Here is a 24,137-nt window from a genome sequence, read left to right as displayed (position 1 = left end):
GTAGTACATAAGTTCCTATTAAAATAAATGGCATAGTTGAAAGGTTATTGAATTAGCCTTGGTTTTCATAGTCCTAAGATGGACCCCATGTGTTCTTGCTACTAATTAAGAGCTTAAATTTATCATGATAAACTATAACAATTAGAATCTTACTGCATGATTATACAAATTAATGATTAAATTAACAATCATGCACTTAAAACTCTAGAAAAAGAAGCAGATGTGTACATAATAATCAATAAGTTTATTAAATCGCAAATTGTCTGATTTTTTGAAAAAGCAAAACATCAAACTGCAAAGAACAACTGCATAAGTATTTTTTACAAATCTTTCTAGCAGTGTCTAATAAGACAAATTACTGATCTTCCATAATAAAATACATGTTAAATTTGAGAAAAAGTTCAATGTCATCTTCTTTCTCATTGTTAAGACTAACTTGGAACAGAAATGTATCCACAGGAGACAGATGCCTCTGTCTTTAACCCTTCACTGTCCAGACCCCTGAAATTAATATTGCCCTCAATGTCCACTTAAAGAAAAAAAAATTCTTCTGAAATGGTAGAGAATCTTCTCCTGAAGGTAATGACACCAAAAATGCAAAATTTGATTGAAAATTAGCGGAATTATGCCCGGGGAAATTTAGCGTTTTCAGAGCAGTTTATGTATCATCAATTTGGCCAACTTTGAGTCTTATTTTAAGCCAATTCCAATAATCAAATCAACCAAATTCTTAGCCTTCAATTCTACTGACTGAGCACAAGAAATCACCCATTCAACTATCTCAGCTACCCTATAAATTCTGTACACAGAAGTCGGTCATTTGATCAATTGTACACAAAATTAAAAAAATACAAATTTAAAAATAGACCAAAATAATGTAAACATTTCTGTCACTAAAACAACATATCCTCTGTTCACTAAACATGTTCCCAGGCATCTCCTATATTACACTTTCCTTCCATTTTGAATTCATAATCATACAAAAATAGAAGATCTGCTCTATTTCTCAGCTGGAACTGACGGGATCATGACAGAAATGTTAAAAGCAGAGGGGGACATAGTGTTGGAGTGGTTGGTATTTTTTTTTAATAAATGTATGAAAGAGGGGAAGGTACCTAGGGATTGGTGGAGAGCGTGTATAGTCCCTTTATATAAAGAGAAGGGGGACAAAAGAGATTGTAAAAATTATAGAGGAATAAGTTTACTGAGTATACCAGGAAAAGTGTACGGTAGGGTTATTATTGAAAGAATTAGAGGTAAGACAGAATGTAGAATTGCAGATGAGCAAGGAGGTTTTAGAGTGGGTAGGGGATGTGTAGATCAGGTGTTTACATTGAAGCATATATGTGAGCAGCATTTAGATAAAGGTAGGGAAGTTTTTATTGCATTTATGGATTTAGAAAAGGCATTTAGAGAGAATGGATCAAAGTAGAATGACATGGAAAGCATATAAATCTATAGGGGAAGGAAAGAGGGGTAGGGGTCGTCCTCAAAAGGGTTAGAAAGAGGGGGTAAAGGTGGTTTTATGGCGAGGGGCTTGGACTTCCAGCAAGCGTGCATGAGCGTGTTAGATAGGAGTGAATGGAGACGAATGATACTTGGGACCTGACGATCTGTTGGAGTGTGAGCAGGGTAATATTTAGTGAAGGGATTCAGGGAAACCGGTTATTTTCATATAGTCGGACTTGAGTCCTGGAAATGGGATGTACAATGCCTGCACTTTAAAGGAGGGGTTTGGGATATTGGCAGTTTGGAGGGATATGTTGTGTATCTTTATACGTATATGCTTCTAAGCTGTTGTATTCTGAGCACCTCTGCAAAAACAGTGATAATGTGTGAGTGTGGTGAAAGTGTTGAATGATGAAAGTATTTTCTTTTTGGGGATTTTCTTTCTTTTTTTTGGGTCACCCTGCCTTGGTGGGAGACGACCGATTTGTTGAAAAAAAAAAAAAAAAAATATGATAGAGTGGATAGGGGAGCAATGTGGCAGATGTTGCAAGTGTATGGAATAGGTGGTAAGTTACTAAATGTTGTAAAGAGTTTTTATGAAGGTAGTGAGGCTCAGGTTAGGGTGTGTAGAAGAGAGGGAGACTACTTCCCGGTAAAAGTAGGTCTTAGACAGGGAAGTGTAATGTCACCATGGTTGTTTAATATATTTATAGATGGAGTTGTAAAAGAAGTAAATGCTAGGGTGTTCGGGAGAGGGGTGGGATTAAATTATGGGGAATTAAATATAAAATGGGAAGTGACACAGTTAATTTTTGCTGATGATACTGTGCTTATGGGAGATTCTAAAGAAAAACTGGAAAGGTTTGTGGACGAATTTGGGAATATGTGTAAAGGTAGAAAGTTGAAAGTGAACATAGAAAAGAGTAAGGTGATGAGAGTATCAAATGATTTAGATAAAGAAAAATTGGATATCAAATTGGGGAGGAGTATGGAAGAAGTGAATATTTTCAGATATCTGGGAGTTGACGTGTCAGCGGATGGATTTATGAAGGATGAGGTTAATCATAGAATTGATGAAGCAAAAAAGGCGAGTGGTGCATTGAGGTATATGTGGAGGCAAAAAATGTTATCTATGGAGGCAAAGAAGGGAATGTATGAAAGTATAGTAGTACCAACACTCTTATATGGGTGTGAAGCTTGGGTTGTAAATGCTGCAGCAAGGAGGCAGTTGGAGGCAGTGGAGATGTCCTGTCTAAGAGCAATGTGTGGTGTAAATATTATGCAGAAAATTCGGAATGTGGAAATTAGGAGAAGGTGTGGAGTTAATAAAAGTATTAGTCAGAGGGCTGAAGAGGGTTTGTTGAGGTGGGTTGGTCATTTAGAAAGAAAGGATCAAAGTAAAATGACATAGAAAGCATATAAATCTGTAGGGGAAGGAAGGCAGGGTAGGGGTCGTCCTCGAAAAGGTTGGAGGGAGGGGGTAAAGGAGGTGTTGTGGGCGAGGGGTTTGGACTTCCAGCAAGTTTGCGCGAGCGTGTTAGATAGGAATGAATGGAGACAAATGGTATTTGGGACCTGATGATCTGTTGGAGTGTGAGCAGGGTAATATTTAGTGAAGGGATTCAGGGAAATCGGTTATTTTCTATAACCGGACTTGAGTCCTGTAAATGGGAAGTACAATGCCTGCACTCTAAAGGAGGGGTTTGGGATATTGGCAGTTTGGAGAGATATATTGTGTATTTTTATATGTATATACTTCTAAACTGTTGTATTCTGGGCACCTCTGCAAAAACAGTGATTATGTGTGAGTGAGGTGAAAGTGTTGAATGATGATGAAAGTATTTTCTTTTTGGGGATTTTCTTTCTCTTTGGGTCACCCTGCCTTGGTGGGAGACGGCCGACTTGTTGAAAAAAAAAAAAAAACAGGAATGATTGGTTATAGTTTAGAGTGTCCCAATAATTAAATCAAACTTATTAAAATTCATAAAATAGACTGGGGGGTGTAGGGAGGCCCTACCCATCAACAGGAAAATTGGAAAAAACTAACATTTCCACTACTTTGAGCTCAATTTCAAGCTACTTCTGGTCCTGAAAGTAACCAAAATCATTTTGATTTCAGCAGAATGTCTTCTGTTCTATCAAAAGATACAAGAAACCAATAAAATCATAAAATCCATCAGAGAAAACACCTCAAATTTACTATTTTAAACCATACACACAGTCTTGCTTTTCCTATCATGCACTGCATGGAGCAGGATTTTTTTTTTATACTGTGCACACTCACTGCACAGAGCCATTCTCTGATATCTTGTTTCACGATGTAGAACTACGTGGGGGATCCTGGCCCCAATGATTTAGTTCTTCATGATGGTCACTGAAAGGGTTAAGCAATATTTGCTTACAGGCGTGATTGCTTGGAGCAAAGAAATTAGTATAAGGAGATGAGAGGTCACTACGGGTATAATTCAGAGAGCAGAGGCAGGGTTGTTGAGGTGGTTTGGACATGCAAAGAGAGAGAATAGAGCAGATATGATGATGAAGATGTATAAATCAGGGGTGGAAGGTAAGATGGTAGAGGTCATCACAGGTACAGATGGAGGGAGGGATTAAAGGCTGCTTTGAGTTTCAGGGGCTTCAGCATCCAACAGGCTTGCATGAGCATGTTAGGAATGACTGCAGACATGTGGCTTGTAATGGGCATACTGCTGAAGCATGAGCAAAGTATCATTATGAGGAAATTCCAGGGAATTTGGTTAGCTGGCCTCGAGTCCTGGAGGTGGAAAGAAGTGCCAACATTCTCAGGAAGGGTGAGGATGCTGCAGTTGGGAGGGCCATCTGAACTGTGATAACAGCACACTTCTGGCAAGATAGTGATTGAATAACAGAATGCTTTTCCTCTTTTTTGGGTCATTCTACTTAAGTAGGAGATGGCAAGTGTGTTAAAAATATCTACAATAGCAAAATTACCTATAGCTAAGCTCAAAACAATTATGGATAATTCATGAAGTTAAATGAGCTTTCTTATGAGTGAAACAATTACCATTTACTTGCATCAAGAAATAAAAACACTGAAAACAAGTCATTCTAAAATATATACTGTACTGTACATAGAAACAATAATAATAAATAGCTTAATTCTGGAAAAAGTACAAATACTGTACCAGAAAAAAACACTAAAACAAACTGAAAAAAATCAACCAGAGAACATTTGTAAAACATACAATCCCCTTTTAGCTCAATAGCAAATGGAAAGAGATGAAGAAAAGGAGCATTGAAGAACTCCCATGAATGATAAAGCCTAATACCATTAGTCATAATATTTTTTGCATTTTTATTATTATATTCTTGAGGAAGCACTAAACTTGTAGTAGTCATAATAGCCTGGGGAATGGGAGGTAATCAGGTTTCATTGAAGAAAAGGGAGGGTAGTGCTAATTCCTTGGATCAAGAGCCCTCTTGCATCAATCTTCACTGGAATTGACCATACAGTTACAAAAATTATATTAAAAAGAGAGGATAGAAACTGAATCAAACTAAAGTGTGGTGCATATAAAAGAAGATATTAGTTAAAGTTTCCCCACAGGCCTTTACTTCTAATGTTCTAATGTCATGCAGCACCACATTCAGGTGTGCTACCTCAACCTCACATTAAACCATAATGATGTACTTACCCAGGCGTTCCAGTCTATCTCGTTCAGAGGCAATGATGGCCGAGGAAACTGATGGGCTTGGTGGATACAAAGCATGGGTGTGGGGGAATCCTGAAGCCAAAGATACAGGTGGAGGAATACCCGGAAAGCGACCACCACTTAGCCAGTGCGGAGACAGACCATGGGGATACGCTGCATCAGCTGGATTCAAAGGGCGTTTCAGCATTTCCTGCTTGATACGATCCGATAGCTCCCGATCCCTCAATTCACGAAGTTCACGCTCCCTGGCTTCTAGCTCTAATCTTTCTTGAGATCCTGCTGGATACAGTGCTGCCATACTGCCATAGTGGAGCAAGTCCAAACTATGTGGTGGTGCGCCAGTTAATCCTGGAGGCAAGCCTAAACCAGGAGGACGGCCCCCACCAGGAGAGAGCCCAGCAGGAGAACGGGCATACTCACTGTAAAAAAAAATTAGTTTCATGTGATATATGATATATATATATCTAAGGCAATATTTGAAAAAAAAAAAAGAACAGTTCTGATTTTGTGTCATAAGTAGCACACAAAAGTTCATGCAGCAGTATTACATATGACTAATGGAACTAAAATACTTAGATTCATATGAAAGCACAAGCAAAGAAAAGTGTAAATACACACTTCCTACAAACTCAAATAAGTAACTGCCATGAATGTAACCACTGTACAGTATTTAAAGAATTTAAGATGGAAGTGTGAAGTGCAGTATATTAACTGGAAAATCTACTAACTGGGATCTGTACTTCTCATGCTTTCCAGATACAGGGGCATTATATCATGAACAGAGGAAAATGTTCAATGCACTGAATACTTATATTATGAATAGAGGAAAATATTCAATGCACTAAATGCTCCATCTACATTGATTGTATATGATTATGTACTAATCTCCTTATTTCCTTCTTTCATGTAAGCCTACTGTTGTTCCTTTCTTACATACTGTACCTCAACATCCAATCAAGATCCGTTTCTTGAACTACATTAATATATAACTTTCCCACAGTATGTATTGCCTATACAATATAAACACATTTTAAAATTCTTAATTTACCTTTCTTATTTTTTACTATGATTTATATATGCCAAGAATTTTTTTCTAATCTGCACTCACAGAAACTCGACTCATCTTCCTCTCATCTCTATCTCTTCAAAGTTGCCTTTCACTTCAACATTACATTATATTATCCCTCTCTTTCCAAGTGCTATCATCACACTTTCACACATTTATACATTTTTTTTTTTAATATTCTGGCCATCTCCCACCGAGGTAGGGTGACCCAAAAAAGAAACACTTTCACCATCATTCACACTATCACTGTCTTGCCAGAGAAGAAAAATTCTCAGAACTCATTGAAGGTATATCAAAAGTAAAGGTAGGTATTAATAAAAATAGAAGAAAAAATTAAATACAGACTTTCAAAATTTGTTGTAACTTTTCAAGCTATATGGAAATTATGGAAAATATTTACATATTTTCATATGCTGTAATTAATTAAATTTTAAAATCAGTGACACATCCAAGATAAAAAAAAATACAAAATATTGTAAAATGATCAGAGTATATTTACCCAAGTCTTGAAAGAGCTGGTGTATCCACTGGGTTTCTCTGTGGCATACGGTCATAAAGTGAGCTACTCTCACCTGAGCTTGATGGCTTAGGGGTATCCCGTTTATCGGGGGTGTTGGCTTTCCGCTGTAAATACAACAAAACATTAACATGTAATTGCAAACCAGAAAAAATCAGATAATTTTTCAATTAAAGCTAAAATTTTCTTGTTTATATTTTCTTTTCCTTTTAACACAGTGGCCATCTTCCACTTAGGCAGTGTGACCCAAAAAAGAAACACTTTCACCATCATTCACACTATCACTATTCTATGCAGATACAACAGTTTAGATGTCCCTCAAAATAGCAAATATCACAAACCCCTCCTTTAGATTGCAGGCACTGTACTTCCCACCTCCAGGACTCAAATCCGAGTAACAAATTTCCCTGAATCCTTTCACAAAAATATTACCTTGTGCGAAGCTTTAATGTACAAAGGTGCAACAAGATTTTTCTGGTGGAAGAGTCAGCCCTTAAAAGGAGTATGGTATTCTTAAACTGAATGAGACAGTGTGCACACACAATTACATTTTATAATAAAAAAGAGATATCATGAAAGAATTCAGTACCATTATAATACACTAGTACTGTACATGATGCTCAAAATGAACATAATGAAAAATATAAATATTTGAATGTGGTAAAAGTGGCCTGAGAAAGAGATCAATTTTTTTTTACCATCATGCACTATTAAAAAATGATTCTGTATTTAGTACTGTACCTGTATTCTCTCTCTCTCTTCTCGTTCTCTTTCAGCTTGTTTTCTTAACCTTTCTTCTCGCTTTCGTGCTAACTGGCTATTAGGAACCGGCTTGAAGGTGAGATCAGTACGAGTGCACGAGTTGAAATCTCCACGATTCCAGTGACGCAAGAAGCTGCAATTTGAAAAAATAATTAAAAAATTATTTATAAGAGCATTTAAAGCTACATAACTGTACAGTATATAGGTAGTAGGTTGGTAGACAGCAACCGCCCAGGGAGGTACTACCGTCCTGCCAAGTGAATGTAAAATAAAAGCCTGTAATTGTTTTACATGATGGTAGGATTACTGGTGCCATTTTTTCTGTCTCATAAACATGCAAGATTTCAGGTACGTCTTGCTACTTCTACTTACACTTAGGTCACACTACACATACATATACAAGCATATATATACACACCCCTCTGGGTTTTCTGCCATTATTCTTTCTAGTTCTTGTTCTTGTTTATTTCCTCTTATCTCCATGGGGAAGTGGAACAGAATTCTTCCTCTGTAAGCCATGCGTGTTGTAAGAGGCGACTAAAATGCCGGGGGCAAGGGGTTAGTAACCCCTTCTCTTGTATAAATTACTAAATTTAAAAAGAGAAACTTTCATTTTTCTTTTTGGACCACCCTGCCTTGGTGGGATACGGCCGGTTTGTTGAAAAAAAAAAAAATGTACAGTATATGAAATATAGAACATCTTGCACTAATTTAGTTTCCTATATTTCAGAGCAAGCATACTGTACATGCCTCAATTGCCAGTGACTTCATTAAATAAGGAGATGCACATTAGAAGTCATTCATGACTCTATATACTGCAGTCATCAGTATTGTTATCCAAATGATAATGCTGGAATTTTGGTGTCCTTTTACACTTGCCAGAAATGCAGTGTGTACTATAAGCCTCATAAAAACTACTAGAGACTTATATGTCAACGAATTCATAGCCAAATATATACTGTATTTTTAACCGAGTAAATTTACTGCTGTACAAGGTATAACCTAAACATGGTATAAAGAATGAAAGGCAGTAATCAAAATGACCCATGGTTCTAGATATGCACATATCCACTCAAACACTGTTTACCTGCTTTCTTTATATGTGCAGCACAGTTACCTATATACGAACATCAATGGGAGAAGCGTAAAAATTTATTTGTACCAACAGTGAGGTCCATCACAATCTGGTGGACTTGGTAAGTACAGCCTTTCCTCACTTAACGACTGAGTTCCATTCCTAAGACCACATCAGTAAACGAATTTGTTGCTAAGTGAGGAGCATACTATGATTGTAGTGGGTTTGTGTCAACCATCGTTGATATTGTTTTAATGTCACCTTTGCACTATTTATAACATTTTTAGTATAGTTTTAAATGTTTATAAATTAGTGTACTGTATACTGGAATAAAAAGAATAGAGGAAATCAGCTCTAATATACATTATTTAGGTATGCATAATAGTCAGAGTGTCCGTTGTAAGTCCGAGTCATCGTAAATGAGTACATCACTAAGTGAGGGGAGGTTGTATTGAAAAATGGCATGGCAATACCGACAAGATGTGGAAAAAGACACTTATATACAGTTCAGGATATTAGGGGAAATGTTTCTCCACTAGACTGAAGAAGCCACTCAGGGCAAAAGGTTTCCTCCAATAAATGTGTTGAATTGTACGTGTCTTTTTTGGTAGATACTCTTGGTTACAACTGCTGTATTGTAAAAACATTTGTGCTCATGATCTGTAGGCCAATGCTACACTATTCCTCCCTTATATTTAACTGCCTCACTTTTACTTAGCTCACTGTCAATTGTGAAATTTAAAAATTAATGAACTACTGCAACTAAACTAATTAACTAATGTAGAAGAATTATTTACTTTTTAATTTTCAATTGATTATATTTAGTTTTTGATCAATACTATTAATGTAAAAACCCACCAATTTTTTTCACTACATGTCTACAGAAACTGAACACTGATCCCACTACACATCTATCATCTGCTTTTTCATTTTGAGCAGGAGTAAAAACTATTTCTAATTTTTTATCTTTTCAACACACCGGCCGTACTCCACCGAGGCAGGGCAACTCGAAAAAGAAGAAAACTGTATGAAGTTTTTCTTCTTGTTACATTTAGTAACAGAAGAGGTTATTAGCCCCTTGCTCCCTACATTTTAGTAGCCTCTTATGACATGCATGGTTTACTGAGGAAAGATAACATAACATATTAAAATTTTATGATCAACTCAACAAGGCAAGCAATAGCAGAGTAAAAAGCATAACATCTAGTAAAACAGCAATCATCAAAACAAATACATTTGATTAACAACAAAAATTCTAAATTATCTGCAAGCTTTGATCATCTGCAAACTTACATTGCACTCTCGGAGCGATGAAATTCCGAGTCTTCTATTTTTGGTTCTGGGGAGGGTTCTCTGTGAGACGGTATATCATCATCACCATCATCGTGTTCTTCTCCTTCGTGAACACTGCCACTTGTGCTGTGGGTAGATGCAGGACCTCCTGGGTATGCTGGGTGACTTGGTGGTACTGTGGCTGGCAAGGCCTGGGTGGTAGGTGGCTGGCCAGCAGGGGTAGGAGGCTGAGTTAAATTTACAGGCATACTAGGTGGCTTAACAACAGGCCCTGTATGAGCAGCTGGAGGGGTTGGTAGTGTAGGTCCTCCTGATGAGGTTGGAATCATACCAGGAGGCAATCCAGGTGGTAAACCTGGAGACATTCCAGGTAAACCCACAGCAGGTCCTGGTGGACGCATACCAGGTGGTACAGGTGATGGCTGACTAGCTGGCATCTTACTAGGAGAGGAAAGGTGTGGAGGAGCTCCTGAGCGAGTAGTAAACACTGGTGGCCCTAGATGAGGAGCTACATGTGATCCTAGTGTTGGGGTTGGTTTGGTAGTAGTTGATGAAGTTGTTATAGTTGAAGATGATGTTGAAAAAGGTACAGGGTTAGGAGAAACTCTACTAGATCCTCCTGATGAAGAGACAGGGACAGTAGGACCATTGCTATTAGGACGTTGAGAGGGTGACTGTGGTCGATGTGATGAACGAGGATGTCCATGATAATACTGCATTGGAAGTGGATAACCATATGCTGCATAAGGGTATGGATAACCAGGAATAGTTAGATGAGCAGGCAACGATGACAAAGTTGTCATAGAGGTAACACTTGGAGGACAACTAGAGATTGGTGGCTTAATTTCTTGGCGATATTCTGATTTGAATTCTGCTATAATTTCTGGTCTATCACTCCTTTCTAATTTAATCTCATTCTTTGGTTCAGACTTTATAAATTCACTTTTAAATCCATCAGTTGAGAGAGGAAGCTGCTCATATTTTAATTTTTCAGGTCTTGGTACAAGTTCAGGTTCACGTTTTATATGTTCTGGCTTAATGATTCCTGTGGGGGCTGAGTACGGGGGCAAGCTTGAGCTGGGTATTAAAGATGGTCGTGATGATACTGATTGAAGGGATGTTGGAGGAGTTCCTGTAACTCCAACAGTGTACACTGCAGGTGCAGGACTTCCTCTTGCTATAGAAACAGTAGAGGAGGGTGCTTGGCTAACTGGAGGATTTGAAGTCCCTGTTTGGGGGTAGCCATGAAGAGCAGATGGTCTTAGGGCTGGGTGAATTCCTGGAGAAAATCTGACAACTTCAGCTTCTGATTTGACTTTGACAGGTTTATCTTGAGTAACAGGTGGCGTTCCTGGTAACGTGGAAAGCAAACTGTGTGGTACACTGCTGACAGGTGCTCTCACTACAGACCCACGTTCTTCTAAAGCTAAACTTGTTACAGGCCTCATTGCATTCGATATGGTTGTGGTCGTGACTGGTGATGTTGCAGCTAGTCCAACTGATGCTACAGGAGCTACAACAGTGAGAGAAGTTGGTCTAGTGGCACTGGGGGTCACAAGCTGAGGAACAGAAGTAACACGGTTACCAGTGACTATTGGTCTATTATGACCTTGATTTATGACACTGCTCATAGTAGAAATAACTGAAGCAGCTGATATGACTGCTGGTTTATATTGGATAACAATTGGAGACTGTGTTGTTGACACACTTGAAGTAAGGCGACCTATTACTTGTGCTGGTACTGCTGAGCCACTGTGGGCTGGGGGAGGCACTAAACTTCCAGGAGATAATCTAGGTACTGCAGCAGCAGCTACTAGTGAAGACTGCACTACACTACTCCATGTTGGCTGAACCTGAGTAGTAGTAGTTACTCCACATACAGTGGAAACTGGAATACTGGATGGTGCAGGAGAGCCTGGCATGATTGGCCATACTGTCCCTGTAGGCATCAACTGTCTAGGCTTGGGTGGAGGGCCAGGAGATAATGATGACACAGATATGGGAATCAGATGTGATGGAGTTACTGGTGGTGATGAAGGCATTGTTGTAGTAGGTGTAGAAGTAGGAGCTGAAGTTATTGGAGTGATAGAGGGAATTGGAATGGGAACTGGAATAGGAGTGGGTGTGGCAGTAGTAGCAGTGGTAACTGTAAGAGAATGAGTGGGCAAGGAAGAAACTGCCAGAGTTGTGGAAGAGGTAGTGACAGTGGTGGTGACAGCATAAGTGGTGATGGTAGGGGGTGGAGTGGCAGTGGCAGTGGCAATGGCAGTAGAAGTAGCAGTAGCAGTGGCAGTGACAGTGGTGGTAGTAGTAGTAGTAGTGGGGGTGGCAGCAGTGGTGGTGGTAGTGGCCATGGTAATGTTAGTGGTGGAGGTTGATGTGGAGGTGGTGGTGTTGGTAATGATGGCAGTGTTAATGGTAGCAGTGGTAATGGAAAGAGTGGGAGTAGTGGTAGATGATGTTGTGACCATGGGAGTGGAAGAGGGAATATGAGAAAATCCAGAAGTCACTGATGTTTCTGAGTGAGGAGGTGCAACCGGATGAAGCTGTGGTGTTGGTGGTGAAGGAGCAATTGGTGATGGGGAACTTGGATCACCACTTCCACCATCACCCTCATCAGAGCTTTCTTCTGAGCTAAGGCCAGACATCTGAAAAAAAAAAAAAAAACACATCCATTATAAAATACTTATCAAAACTAAATTATATACAAATATGAATATTGATGGAAGAAGTGAATGTTTTCAGATATTCGGGAGTTGACTTGTCAGTGGATGGGTTTATGAAGAGTGAGGTTAACCACAGAATTGATGAAGGATATAAGATGAGTGATGCATTGAGGTATCTGTGGAGACAAAGAGCATTATCCATGGAGGGAAAGAAGGAAATGTACAAGAATACAGTGGTACCAACACTCTTATATGAGTGTAAAGCATGGGTTGTAAATGCTGCAGTGAGGAGGCAGCTGGAGGCAGCAGAGATGTCATGTCTAAGGGCAATGTGTGGTGTAAATATTATGCAGAGAATTCATAGTGTGGAAATTAGGAGGAGGTGTGGATTTACTAAAAGTATTAGTCAGAGGGCTGAAAAGGAGCTGTTGAGGTGGTTTGGTCATTTAGAGAGAATGGAACAAAGTAGAATGACATGGAGAGTGTATAAATCTGTAGGGAAAAGAAAGCAGGGTTGGGGTCATCCCCTAAAAGGCTGGCGGAAGGGGGTAAAGGTTTTGTGGGCGAGGGGCTTGGAATTCCAGCAAGTGTGCGTAAGTGTTAGACAGGAGTGAATGGAGATGAAATGGTTTTTGGGACCTAACGAACTGCTGGAGTGTGAGCAGGGTAACATTTTGTGAAGGGACTTAGGGACAGTTAATCAGACCTGAGTCCTGGAAATGGGAAGTACAATGCCTGCACTTGAAAGGAGTGGTTTGGGATACTGGCAGTTCGGAGGGACGTCTAAGCAGTCATATCTGAGCGCCTCTGCAAAGACAGTGATTATGGATGATTGATGGCAAAAGTGTTGAATGGTGATGAAAGTTTTTTCTTTCTTTTTTGGGTTTTTTCTTTCTTTTTGGGTCACCCTGCCTTGGTGGGAAATGGCCAACATGTTAAAAAAAAAATGAATACATATTAAATGATTAATAATAAAATATGCAAAACCTTCCTGATGCCTCTATCAGGAAAAAGTGCAACAGTGTCTATGAAAATAAGAAAGTTTTCCTTTAAAGGAATGCAAGTTTACTAACGGGTGGTCTGAAAATTGAGAAATGTAGTTAAATCAGCTACACTGTTAAATGTTCCAGACTATGGAACAAAACTCTTCTCCAGGCTGAGGGACTGACCACCTCAAAACTACATCTTCAAGGGTGATGGGAAGATTACATAGTCTCTACTGATTCTGCTGCTTCTTCTGTACTCAACTGAAGAAGCCCACTGTGTAAAGGAAATGTTTTGGAATAAAGATACCTAACTATTGCACTTGCCTTACTTATCAACTGTTGTACGTGTGTCTTACTTATCACTATGTCAAATATTCTGGCAGAGTGTATGTGCTGACCCTGTTGCCACAGAAAACGATCCTGCTGAATTTGCCAAAAAACCCAATTAAGAATTATATACTGAGAGAATACTGCACCCAATTTAAAAGCTGAAAAAATGATCTGATACTTCTCTACCACTACACACCAGGTCTTAGTGTAACCAATGAATATCTGTGCTTCAAAGTGTGAGGATAAGTCCTTTTTACCAGTTATTTGAAGGGCCAATATAATGGCATGGATGATGGCAACTAGTTTACTGACTGATTCAAAAATGTCAGAAGAAAGATTCATACCACAGGTGAAGATGTATTTTGCAAGGAAATCACTACATTCATTGTGTTGCCAAGCTGTAAAAGTACAATTCAATATGAAGATAAAGTAGTACTTTTACCACCCCAAATGATATTAAATGATATTTGGGAGTGGACTTATTGGTAGACTGATTTATGAAAGTTGAGGTGAACTACAGAACAGATGAAGAAAACAAAAAAAAAAAGGTAGGTGGTGCACGAGGCATCTGTGGAGACAAAGAACCTTATTCAGGGAGGCAAAGAGGGAAATGTACAATATAGTGGTACCAACACTCTTATATGGGTTAGAAGAATGGGTTTTAAACATCGCAGCGAGGAGGAAGCTGAAGACAACAGAGATGCCGTGTCTGAGGGCAATGTGTGGTGTGAATATTATGCAGAAAATTTTAGTATGGAAATAAGGAGATACAGGATTACTAAAAAATATTATTCTGAGGGCTGAGAAGGGGTTATTAAGGTGGCCCGGACATTTAGAGAGGATGGAGCAAAATAGGATGACTTGAAGGATGTCTCAATGTTTAGTGGAGGGAGGACGGGGAAGGAGTCATCTTTAGAAAGGTTGGAGGGAGGGGGTAAAGGATGTTTTGCGTCCAAGGGGTTTGGACACCCAACAGCCGTGTGCAAACGTGTTACATAGGAGCAAGCGGTTTTAGTGATCTGATGTGCTGTTGGAGTGTGAGCAAGATAATATTTATGGGGATTAAGGGAAACTGGTTAGCCAGACTTAGGTCTTGGAGGTGGAAAGTACAATACCTGCACTCTGAAGGAGGGGTGGAGATATTGCAGTTTAGAGGGGAATCTGAGATGTAATGTCGGCACGTCTCTGGCAAGATAGTGAGTGATAGTAAAAGTGTTTCCTCTTTTCAGGTAAAGTAAAATTTTACAGGCAAGATGTTGTGGAAGCCTTTCAGAGTGATGGATGAGAATGCAGAGTAGAGCCACAGAATTTTTGTGCTGGTTTAAAACTTTAGATATAATTACAAAAGTAAAGCCATTATGGGATGAGGTGGATCAATCTGCTCATAAGTCTTGGTGGCAAAATTTGTGGTATTCATGGTTATTAATAATCACAGAGGAATTATGTAGTTAACAAGGATTGTGGAGGAGGAAGAACAAAATATATCAAGGGACTCTTTTGGAAGAGAAGGGCATAGAATTATTTGAAGAACAACTCAGAAGCAGGCAGAAAAGCAGGAGGAAATTCACCCCCAACTACCATTCACATAAGAGGATCTATTTTCCTATTACAGGATTATGTATAAATATTTTCATGGGAAGTGACACAGTTACTTTTTGCTGATGATACTGTGCTTATTGGCAATTCTAAAGAAAAATTGCAGAGGTTAGTGGACGAATTTGGGAGTGTGTGTAAAGGTAGAAAGTTGAAAGTGAACATAGAAAAGAGTAAGGTGATGAGGGTATCAAATGATTTAGATAAAGAAAAATTGGATATCAAGTTGGGGAAGAGTATGGAAGAAGTGAATGTTTTCAGATATTTGGGAGTTGACGTATCACCGGATGGATTTATGAAGGATGAGGTTAATCATAGAATTGACGAGGGAAAAAAGGTGAGTGGTGCGTTGAGGTATATGTGGAGACAAAGAACGTTATCTATGGAGGCAAAGAAGAGAATGTATGAAAGTATAGTGGTACCAACACTCTTATATGGGCGTGAAGCTTGGGTTGTAAATGCTGTAGCGAGGAGGCGGTTGGAGGCAGTGGAGATGTCCTGTCTAAGGGCAATGTGTGGTGTAAATATTATGCAGAAAATTTGGGGTGTGGAAATTAGGAGAAGGTGTGGAGTTACTAAAAGTATTAGCCAGAGGACTGAAGAGGGGTTGCTGAGGTGGTTTGGTCATTTAGAGAGAATGGATCAAAGTAGAATGACATGGAGAGCATATAAATCTGCAGGGAAAGGAAGGCGGGGTAGGGGTCGTCCTCGAAAGAATTAGAGGGAGGGGGGTAAAGGAGGTTTTGTGGGCAAGGGGCTTGGACTTCCAGCAAGCGTGCGTGAGCGTGTTAGATAGGAGTGAATGGAAACGAATGGTATTTGAAACCTGACGAGCTGTTGGAGCGTGAGCTGGGTAATATTTAGTGAAGGGATTCAGGGAAACCGGTTATTTTATATAGCCGGACTTGAGTCCTGGAAATGGGAAGTACAATGCCTGCACTTTAAAGGAGGGGTTTGGAATATTGGCAGTTTGGAGGAATATGTTGTGTTGCTTTATACGTATAAACTTCTAAACTATTGTATTCTGAGCACCTCTGCAAAAACAGTGATTATGTGTGAGTGAGGTGAAAGTGTTGAATGATGATGAAAGTATTTTCTTTTTGGGGATTTTCTTTCTTTTTGGGTCACCCTGCCTCGGTGGGAGACGGCCGACTTGTTAAAAAAAAAAAAAAAAAAAAATTCATTAAGCAAATCCAAATATTTTAAAACCTTTGAATTTTTTTATTGATTCAGTACAATATTTCACTCTTCATTTACACCAGTTCTGGAATTTCACCTGCACTGAAAGGAGCTAGTTCTAATTCTTTGGACCAAGAGCCCTTCAGCATCATTAAGGCATTCCCCTGAAGCAAGAAAGCACAACATTAAGCAGATACATACGTCACCACTGCGCTTTCTCTTGTTCGGGGTAGAAGAGCCTGACGTTTCATCGGAACCAAGTGTGCGCTTTATCTGTCGCACACTTTTGTTGTCCTCCACCTGCAACACCAATTTAAATATTCTGTAACCAATTTAGGAAGAATGGGGTATAGTATCTCATTAATTACAGAAATAGAGGTGAATATGTGGATGTAGGACAGTAAATGTATGTATGTATGCATGTATACAAATATCCTACATACAAATATCCTAATCATGAACAAATATCCTAATAACAAACTTATGGGTATTACATAATTTTCTTTGTATCATATTAGAGTAAACCAATCTAACCTTTTTGAATACAGTAATTACATTGTTATTACTGTTTATATACTAACTAATATTCATTCATGCAATTCATACCTTTTTAGGAGCTGGAGAGGCTGAAAGTCGAGATGCTCTTCTGTCAGGAGTTCGTCTATCTGGAGTCCTCCTGTCAGGCGTAGGACACTCATCAGTCATATCAGGAGTGTTTGCTCGTGAACGTCTGGACACGCGGTGACGAGTGCTTATTTCCTTGGATCGTGTGCGAGTTCTCATTCGTAAATCTTCTTCTGTGGGAGTTGGTGGTGGTCGACCAGACCCAGGGGGAGGCTCACGAGGATTTGTGATGACTGGCAAATCTCCGTATCTCTTGAAGTGAATACGACATTCAAAACAGAGTAGTTGCTTATCTTTCCCTGCATGATGCCAGTCACGAGATGCTGAAACAGGTTTAGCTATGCTGCACAAAATGTTTTGCTAACACTTCTTCCTGAATTATTCCACTGCTTTATTTCAAGATAAACTGTGTTTGAAAGTTTGAGGATAAAACTGAAATTCCTTACCTACTAAATATATCCCCTTTGACATTTGAAGTGGGGTAATATATCCTCTTATGCTACATAGGCAGCATAATGATAAAATATGAAGCAAATTAATGATGGCAGGGCAGATAACATCATCTTGGAGATGAAAATACATTACCAATACCCTAACCACAACCATCATCACAATAAGACTGTACTAATAACAGCACTATGCAAAATATGACACCTAATCAATATAACTTTTAACTCACAAGTAGTGTAACAGTGTCTGCAATGATACCCCTGGCGGTCCTTGGAATCAGAGTCATCTGAATCATCATCTTTTTCCGATGCAGAAGAAGGATCAAGTGGGTCACTAGGGCCTGTGTTACGCTGAGCTCGAGGGGTTCGAATCCTTCTTAATACATTCTGACGGCGGTGTCGGCGGTGCGGCCTGTGGCCAGCTGCTGCTGGAGTTTTCTTCCAAAGGTAATAGAATGATACCAAGTCACTCTGAAATAAGAAATGTTTAGTCAGCAAAAAGGGCAGTACACTAGTTCCACTCATTTATAAAGCTATAACTACATAACAATTAAAACATTTTTTAAATTGTATACAGTGGACCCCCGCATAACGATTACCTCCGAATGCGACCAATTATGTAAGTGTATTTATGTAAGTGCGTTTGTACGTGTATGTTTGGGAGTCTGAAATGGACTAATCTACTTCACAATATTTCTTATGGGAACAAATTCGGTCAGTACTGGCACCTGAACATACTTCTGGAGTGAAAAAATATCGTTAACCGGGGGTCCACTGTATTTGCAGGCTTCTCTAGACAAGACTAGTAAAAGTCCTAAATGCTGGATAAAATATTGCAAACATAAAACTTAGGAGTTGCTGGAAGAATGATGAATAGTAGATATGTATGTCATGATATACAAAATACTTCAATGTACAGACAGAGTAGATAAGCACAGGCTCTTTACCAAAGATAAAACAAGAATAAAACAACACAGCTGGAAACTGTACACCAAAATAAGCCCACATAAAATATTTCAATGTAAGTGCTAAAATTAAATGAGATGAACTAGAGCACAATGAAAGTACAGCCTCTCCTCGTTTACCGATGACTCAGACATATGACGGGCTCTCTAACCAGTGTGCATACCTAAATATTGTATATCAGAACTGATTTCCTCTATTCTGTTTATTACAATAAACAGTACACTACTGTATATTGAATATTTAAAAATATACCAGAAATGTTATACTGTAAATGGATCAACAGTACACTAAAACATTATCAAAGATGGTTGACACAAACCCACTACCATTATAGTATGCTCCTCACTTAGCAATGCATTCGTTTACTGATGTAGTCTTAGGAATGGAACTCCGTCATTAATTGAGGAGAGGCTGTACTTTCTCTATAGGGGCTCAAAGATGAATATGACAGGTGGTACTTCCATGTTGGTCGGCCAAAGGTTTAGATGCAGGAACAGAGTTCACCCCTCACTCTATAATACGTTTATCACTATAAACATGACAGTATTCATACATCAACAAATATCTACCAACCACGAATAATTATATTTCTTTTCCACTTTAATAAAAACACAACAAAGGTAATTTTGAGGCATAAACAACAAACATTTACATGATATTTCTACTTATTTGACAATACTGTCTATCAGGCTTTAATAATTATTAGAAGTTACTTACTGTTTCTTTGTGTGGCAACAAGTCTTTTCTTATTCGGAAGAAATTTTTCCCATATTGTCGTAATCCCTTCATAAAACGTTTCTGTGGAAATAAAAACAAACTTGAAGGGCATTAATTGATATATAATTTGACTAAAAGATCCTTCTCGTAAAAATGTACATAGCTTCCTCAAAACAAATAAAAAAAATGGTTAAAATATAATTAAAATTAAGATAATTAGTTTCAAATCTTGCAATTAATTCCCTAAATTTAAGTTCACAAGGGGGTAACAGTACTCTATAGCACCACTGCACAGTACATGATTACAAGGCATTACTAAGAAAAACAATTAACAGGTATTACAAAGAAAAATTGTAGCAATCTGAATAGTATAAAAAGGATGCCTCACTTATAAAATTACTACAGAAATGAGGAGTGAATGGAGATGAATGGTATTTGGGAGTTGACGATCTGTTGGAGTGTGAGCAGGGTAATATTTAGTGAAGGGATTCAGGGAAACCGGTTATTTTTATATAGCCGGACTTGAGTCCTGGAAATGGGAAGTACAATGCCTACACTCTAAAGGAGGGGTTTTGGGATATTAGCAGTTTGGAGGGATATGTTGTGTATCTTTATACGTATATGCTTCTAAACTGTTGTGTTCTGAGCACCTCTGCAAAAGCAGTGATTATGTGTGAGTGAGGTGAAGGTGTTGAATGATGAAAGTATTTTCTTTTTGGGGATTTTCTTTCTTTTTGGGTCACCCTGCCTCGGTGGGAGACGGCCGACTTGTTAAAAAAAAAAAAACGCCCCTTTTGGTTTTCTTCTATTTTCTTACTAGTTCTTGTTCTTGTTTATTTCCTCTTATCTCCATGGGGAAGAGGAACACAATTCTTCCTCCGTAAGACATGCATGTCATAAGAGGCGACTAAAATGCCAGGAGCAAGGGGCTAGTAACTCCTCCTCCTGTATAAATTACAAAATTTAAAAAGAGAAACTTTTTTTTTGTGTGTGTGTGGGGGGGGGGGGGGGGAATGCCACCCTGCCTCAGTGGGATATGGCCGGTTTGTTGAAAGAAGAACAATAAAAAATGTTGAATGAGCTGGACTTCAACATAGTAAATACCAACACTATGCAGAAGTTTACACAAACATACGATAAAGCAAATTTATGTCAGCCAATCAAATATTAAGAGGTTGATTTAAGAGCTAGAAACAGAACTCCCTAATGCAAACTCATCTCAACTGCATCTCAAATAGGTAAAATTATCTATTTCAACTATGAAATGAAGCTACTGACTGATACTTGGATACTATCCTGTTTTTTTTAACATGCTGGCAGTCTCCCACCAAGGTAGGGTAACCCAAAAAAGAAACACTTTCACCATCATTTGCACTATCACTGACTTGCCAAAGGCACACAGATAGAACAATGTAAACGTCCCTCTAAACAGCAAATATCCCAAACCCCTCCTTTAGATTGCAGGCACTGTACTTCCCAACTCCAGGACTCAAGTCTAGTTAACTTGTTTCCCTGAATCTCTTCACAAAATATTACTTTGATATCAATAAAGTATAAAAGTATATTAATAAAAATAAATACAAGTTCTACAATAAACATGGGAAACTTAAAGAAACTTATAGGAAAACAAAAATTCACTCACTCGTTCTTCTTCTGACCACTTTTTTTCAATTCCATCAGGAACAGGGCACTTGACAAGAGCTTGGAGAGCTTTACCATGGTCATAGTCACTATTGTGGAGCTGTAACGGAATAAATGCACTTATCAAATAAAAAATGGTTATCCCACTCTTCTCAAAACCCAGACCAATGTCAAATCTACTAATTCTATAGGCCACCTGACCTAGGTGTTTTATGTAGTCATATTTGTGGCTCTTGTCAGGAAAGGAGGTTCAATTCTCCAAAGGAGGTTCAAGCCTTCAACGTTTCATACAATCACATACTTTACATGATCATCAGTTCAATAAATCTGAAAAACATAGCTATCATCAGCTGTCTACACAGTACTTATTACAAACTAATATTCTCTATGATGACTGTCTATTCAGTTTTATATCTAAGGAGAAGCACCAATAATTTTGTATTGTACTACTGTATCTCTTCAGATACTATCTGCTGAAAAAGACATGAAAGGCAGAAACATTCAACTCCTATATCTTGTTTATTTGTATCTTATGGGTTTCTCCTTTTCCAATAACATTGTCAACAATACATTTTTTTTAACACACTGGCTATCTCTTACCAAGACAGGGTGACCCAAACAAGAAGAAACACTTCCACCATCATTCACTCCATCACTGTCTTGCCAGAGGTATGCTGATAGTACTACAGCTCAGATGCCCTTCCAAACTGCAAATATCCCCACCCCTCCTTCAGACTGCAGGCACTGTACTTCCCGCCTCCAGGACTCAAGTCTGGCTAACTGGTTTCCTCAAGTCCCTTCATAAATGTTACCTTGCTCACACTCAAACAGCACGTGAAGTCATAAAAACCACTTACTTCCACTCACTCCTAACACACTCGCACATGCCTGCTTGATGTCCAAGCCCCTCGCATACAAAATCTCCTTTACCCCCTCCTCCCTGCAACTTTTCCTAGGACGACCCCTACCCCCACCTTCCCTCCCCTATAGATTTATACACATAACATTATATATATTGGGCAGATTAAATGTAAACACTAAGAGGCGGAACAATGAAGAGTAAATATCACTTGCTGATACTCACATGGTAAAATACACTCTAAGGCAATGACACAGTCATGGTTGAATTTAAAATACAGTGGACCCCCGGTTTACGATCACCTCCCAATGCGACCAATTATGTAAGTGTATTTATGTAGGTGCGTTTGTACGTGTGTGTTTGGGGGTCTGAAATGGACTAACCTAATTCACAATATTCCTTATGGGAACAAATTCGTTCAGTACTGGCACCTGAACATACTTCTGGAATGAAATAATATCGTAAACTGGGGGTCCACTGTACTTGATTAATGCATAATGCAATACCTGTAAAAACAAGTGCAATACCTAAAAAGTTAATTTGGGAAATCTCTCAAACTAGACATTTTCTTGTAATTGGGGAGACACATGTAATTTTTACAGCTCAGGTTCTCCATAAATTCTGACATTGCCAATAAGTCATTATTCTGAACAAGAGAGGTCAGGTTTAGTAAAACAAAAGAGCGATCTACAATAAGCTTTTACAAATCCACTAAATCATTTCTGTGACTACACACAAATGAAGTATTATGTGATCCTCTATTGTTATATTAGTGCTCCTTTTTTATACTGACACAAGGGATCAATACATTTATGGATAAATACATTTATGTATTTATCCCTTGTGTCAATATTTTATATCAACGCTTTATTAAACATTTCTACACCAACCATTTCGAGGGCATTAATGGTTGTATCATCACGGGATGCAGCATTGCATCCATCAGTAGTAGAGCCACCATCACAAAGACCTGCAAACGCAGCCATAGAACGAGCAGCTCGCAGGTACATGAGAAGATCGGTGTCCCTTGAAGCTCCAGGAATCCAGCGCTGCTCCTCCCAATCCGCACACACCTCTGGCCTCTCTTCTATTATAACATTACCCCTTCAAGAATAAAAAATAAACAAACAGTTAACAATTAGTATAATTTAATAGCATATTCTTGTATAAGACAGGTTCACTATATTTAGTAATAAAGTAAACTACTGTACCCCTAGTCTTTATAGATGAGGTTCTTTTTTCCTGTCTTTTTTATATACACAAGTTATGACCAATTTTCATGAGTCACTCACAGAAGAACTATGGAAACAGTTAAGGTTCTACTCATTAAATGCAGATTTATTTATTTTTTTTTTTTTTTTATCACACTGGCCGATTCCCACCAAGGCAGGGTGGCCCAAAAAAGAAAAACTTTCACCATCATTCACTCCATCACTGTCTTGCCAGAAGGGTGCTTTACACTACAGTTTTTAAACTGCAACATTAACACCCCTCCTTCAGAGTGCAGGCACTGTACTTCTTATCTCCAGGACTCAAGTCCAGCCTGCCGGTTTCCCTGAACCCCTTCATAAATGTTACTTTGCTCACACTCCAACAGCACGTCAAGTATTAAAAACCATTTGTCTCCATTCACTCCTATCAAACACGCTCACGCATGCCTGCTGGAAGTCCAAGCCCCTCGCACACAAAACCTCCTTTACCCCCTCCCTCCAACCTTTCCTAGGCCGACCCCTACCCCGCCTTCCTTCCACTACAGACTGATACACTCTTGAAGTCACTCTGTTTTGCTCCATTCTCTCTACATGTTGGCATTTTTCTTTGGAACTGGAGTATTTTTTTCTGTTTTCCCAGGAGACAATAATATAACCGTTATGACATTTCTAATGATGTGCCTAAACACCTGCGCATCAGCCCAATAGTAGAACATTGTTTTTTTAAACTATAACAATCACTTGCTAATGTAATTTTGAGTTTGCAAAAGAAAGCAAAATACCCAACCTCATACATCATAGCTGGATACCATTTTGAATAAAACTGTAAGGTACATATCATCCACAACAAAATTTCAGTATGCTTTCTCCACTGCCATTTCTCCTCGGGTGCCACACTTTCCCACAAATATAGTTCATTACCTATACTCAGGAAGTTTGGCCTGATGTGATGGACCTACACGAATTTCTCCCTGTGTTGAGGCTAATCTCCTTGTCTCAGGATTATATCTGAAACATAAATGCTTTTTTAATAGTTTGGTATCAAAACTATTTTAAATTTGGTAA

At 38.7% G+C, this 24,137-nt stretch overlaps 1 protein-coding gene across 4 annotated transcripts in view; it reads right to left on the bottom strand.

Annotated features, from left to right (window-relative positions):
• Positions 1–24,137, bottom strand: part of Gug (arginine-glutamic acid dipeptide repeats grunge) — a 71,777-nt gene that overhangs the window by 15,822 nt on the left and 31,818 nt on the right. For all 4 annotated transcript variants that reach the window (XM_053795300.2, XM_053795301.2, XM_053795302.2 and 1 more), the window contains exons 7-17: positions 23,994–24,080; positions 22,752–22,965; positions 21,004–21,102; positions 19,362–19,442; positions 17,909–18,149; positions 17,212–17,552; positions 16,807–16,905; positions 9,852–12,499; positions 7,463–7,616; positions 6,704–6,828; positions 5,121–5,557 (exon numbers count right to left, since the gene is read on the bottom strand). In XM_053795300.2, coding sequence (XP_053651275.2) covers positions 5,121–5,557; positions 6,704–6,828; positions 7,463–7,616; positions 9,852–12,499; positions 16,807–16,905; positions 17,212–17,552; positions 17,909–18,149; positions 19,362–19,442; positions 21,004–21,102; positions 22,752–22,965; positions 23,994–24,080 — 4,526 coding nt within the window. The remainder of the gene's footprint in view (positions 1–5,120; positions 5,558–6,703; positions 6,829–7,462; positions 7,617–9,851; positions 12,500–16,806; positions 16,906–17,211; positions 17,553–17,908; positions 18,150–19,361; positions 19,443–21,003; positions 21,103–22,751; positions 22,966–23,993; positions 24,081–24,137) is intronic.

Source organism: Cherax quadricarinatus, chromosome 78 (genome assembly GCF_038502225.1).
Source record: "Cherax quadricarinatus isolate ZL_2023a chromosome 78, ASM3850222v1, whole genome shotgun sequence".
NCBI lineage: Eukaryota > Metazoa > Arthropoda > Malacostraca > Decapoda > Parastacidae > Cherax > Cherax quadricarinatus.
The sequence above is the reverse complement of the archived record's forward strand: the minus strand, read 5'-3'. Positions and strand labels throughout refer to the sequence as shown.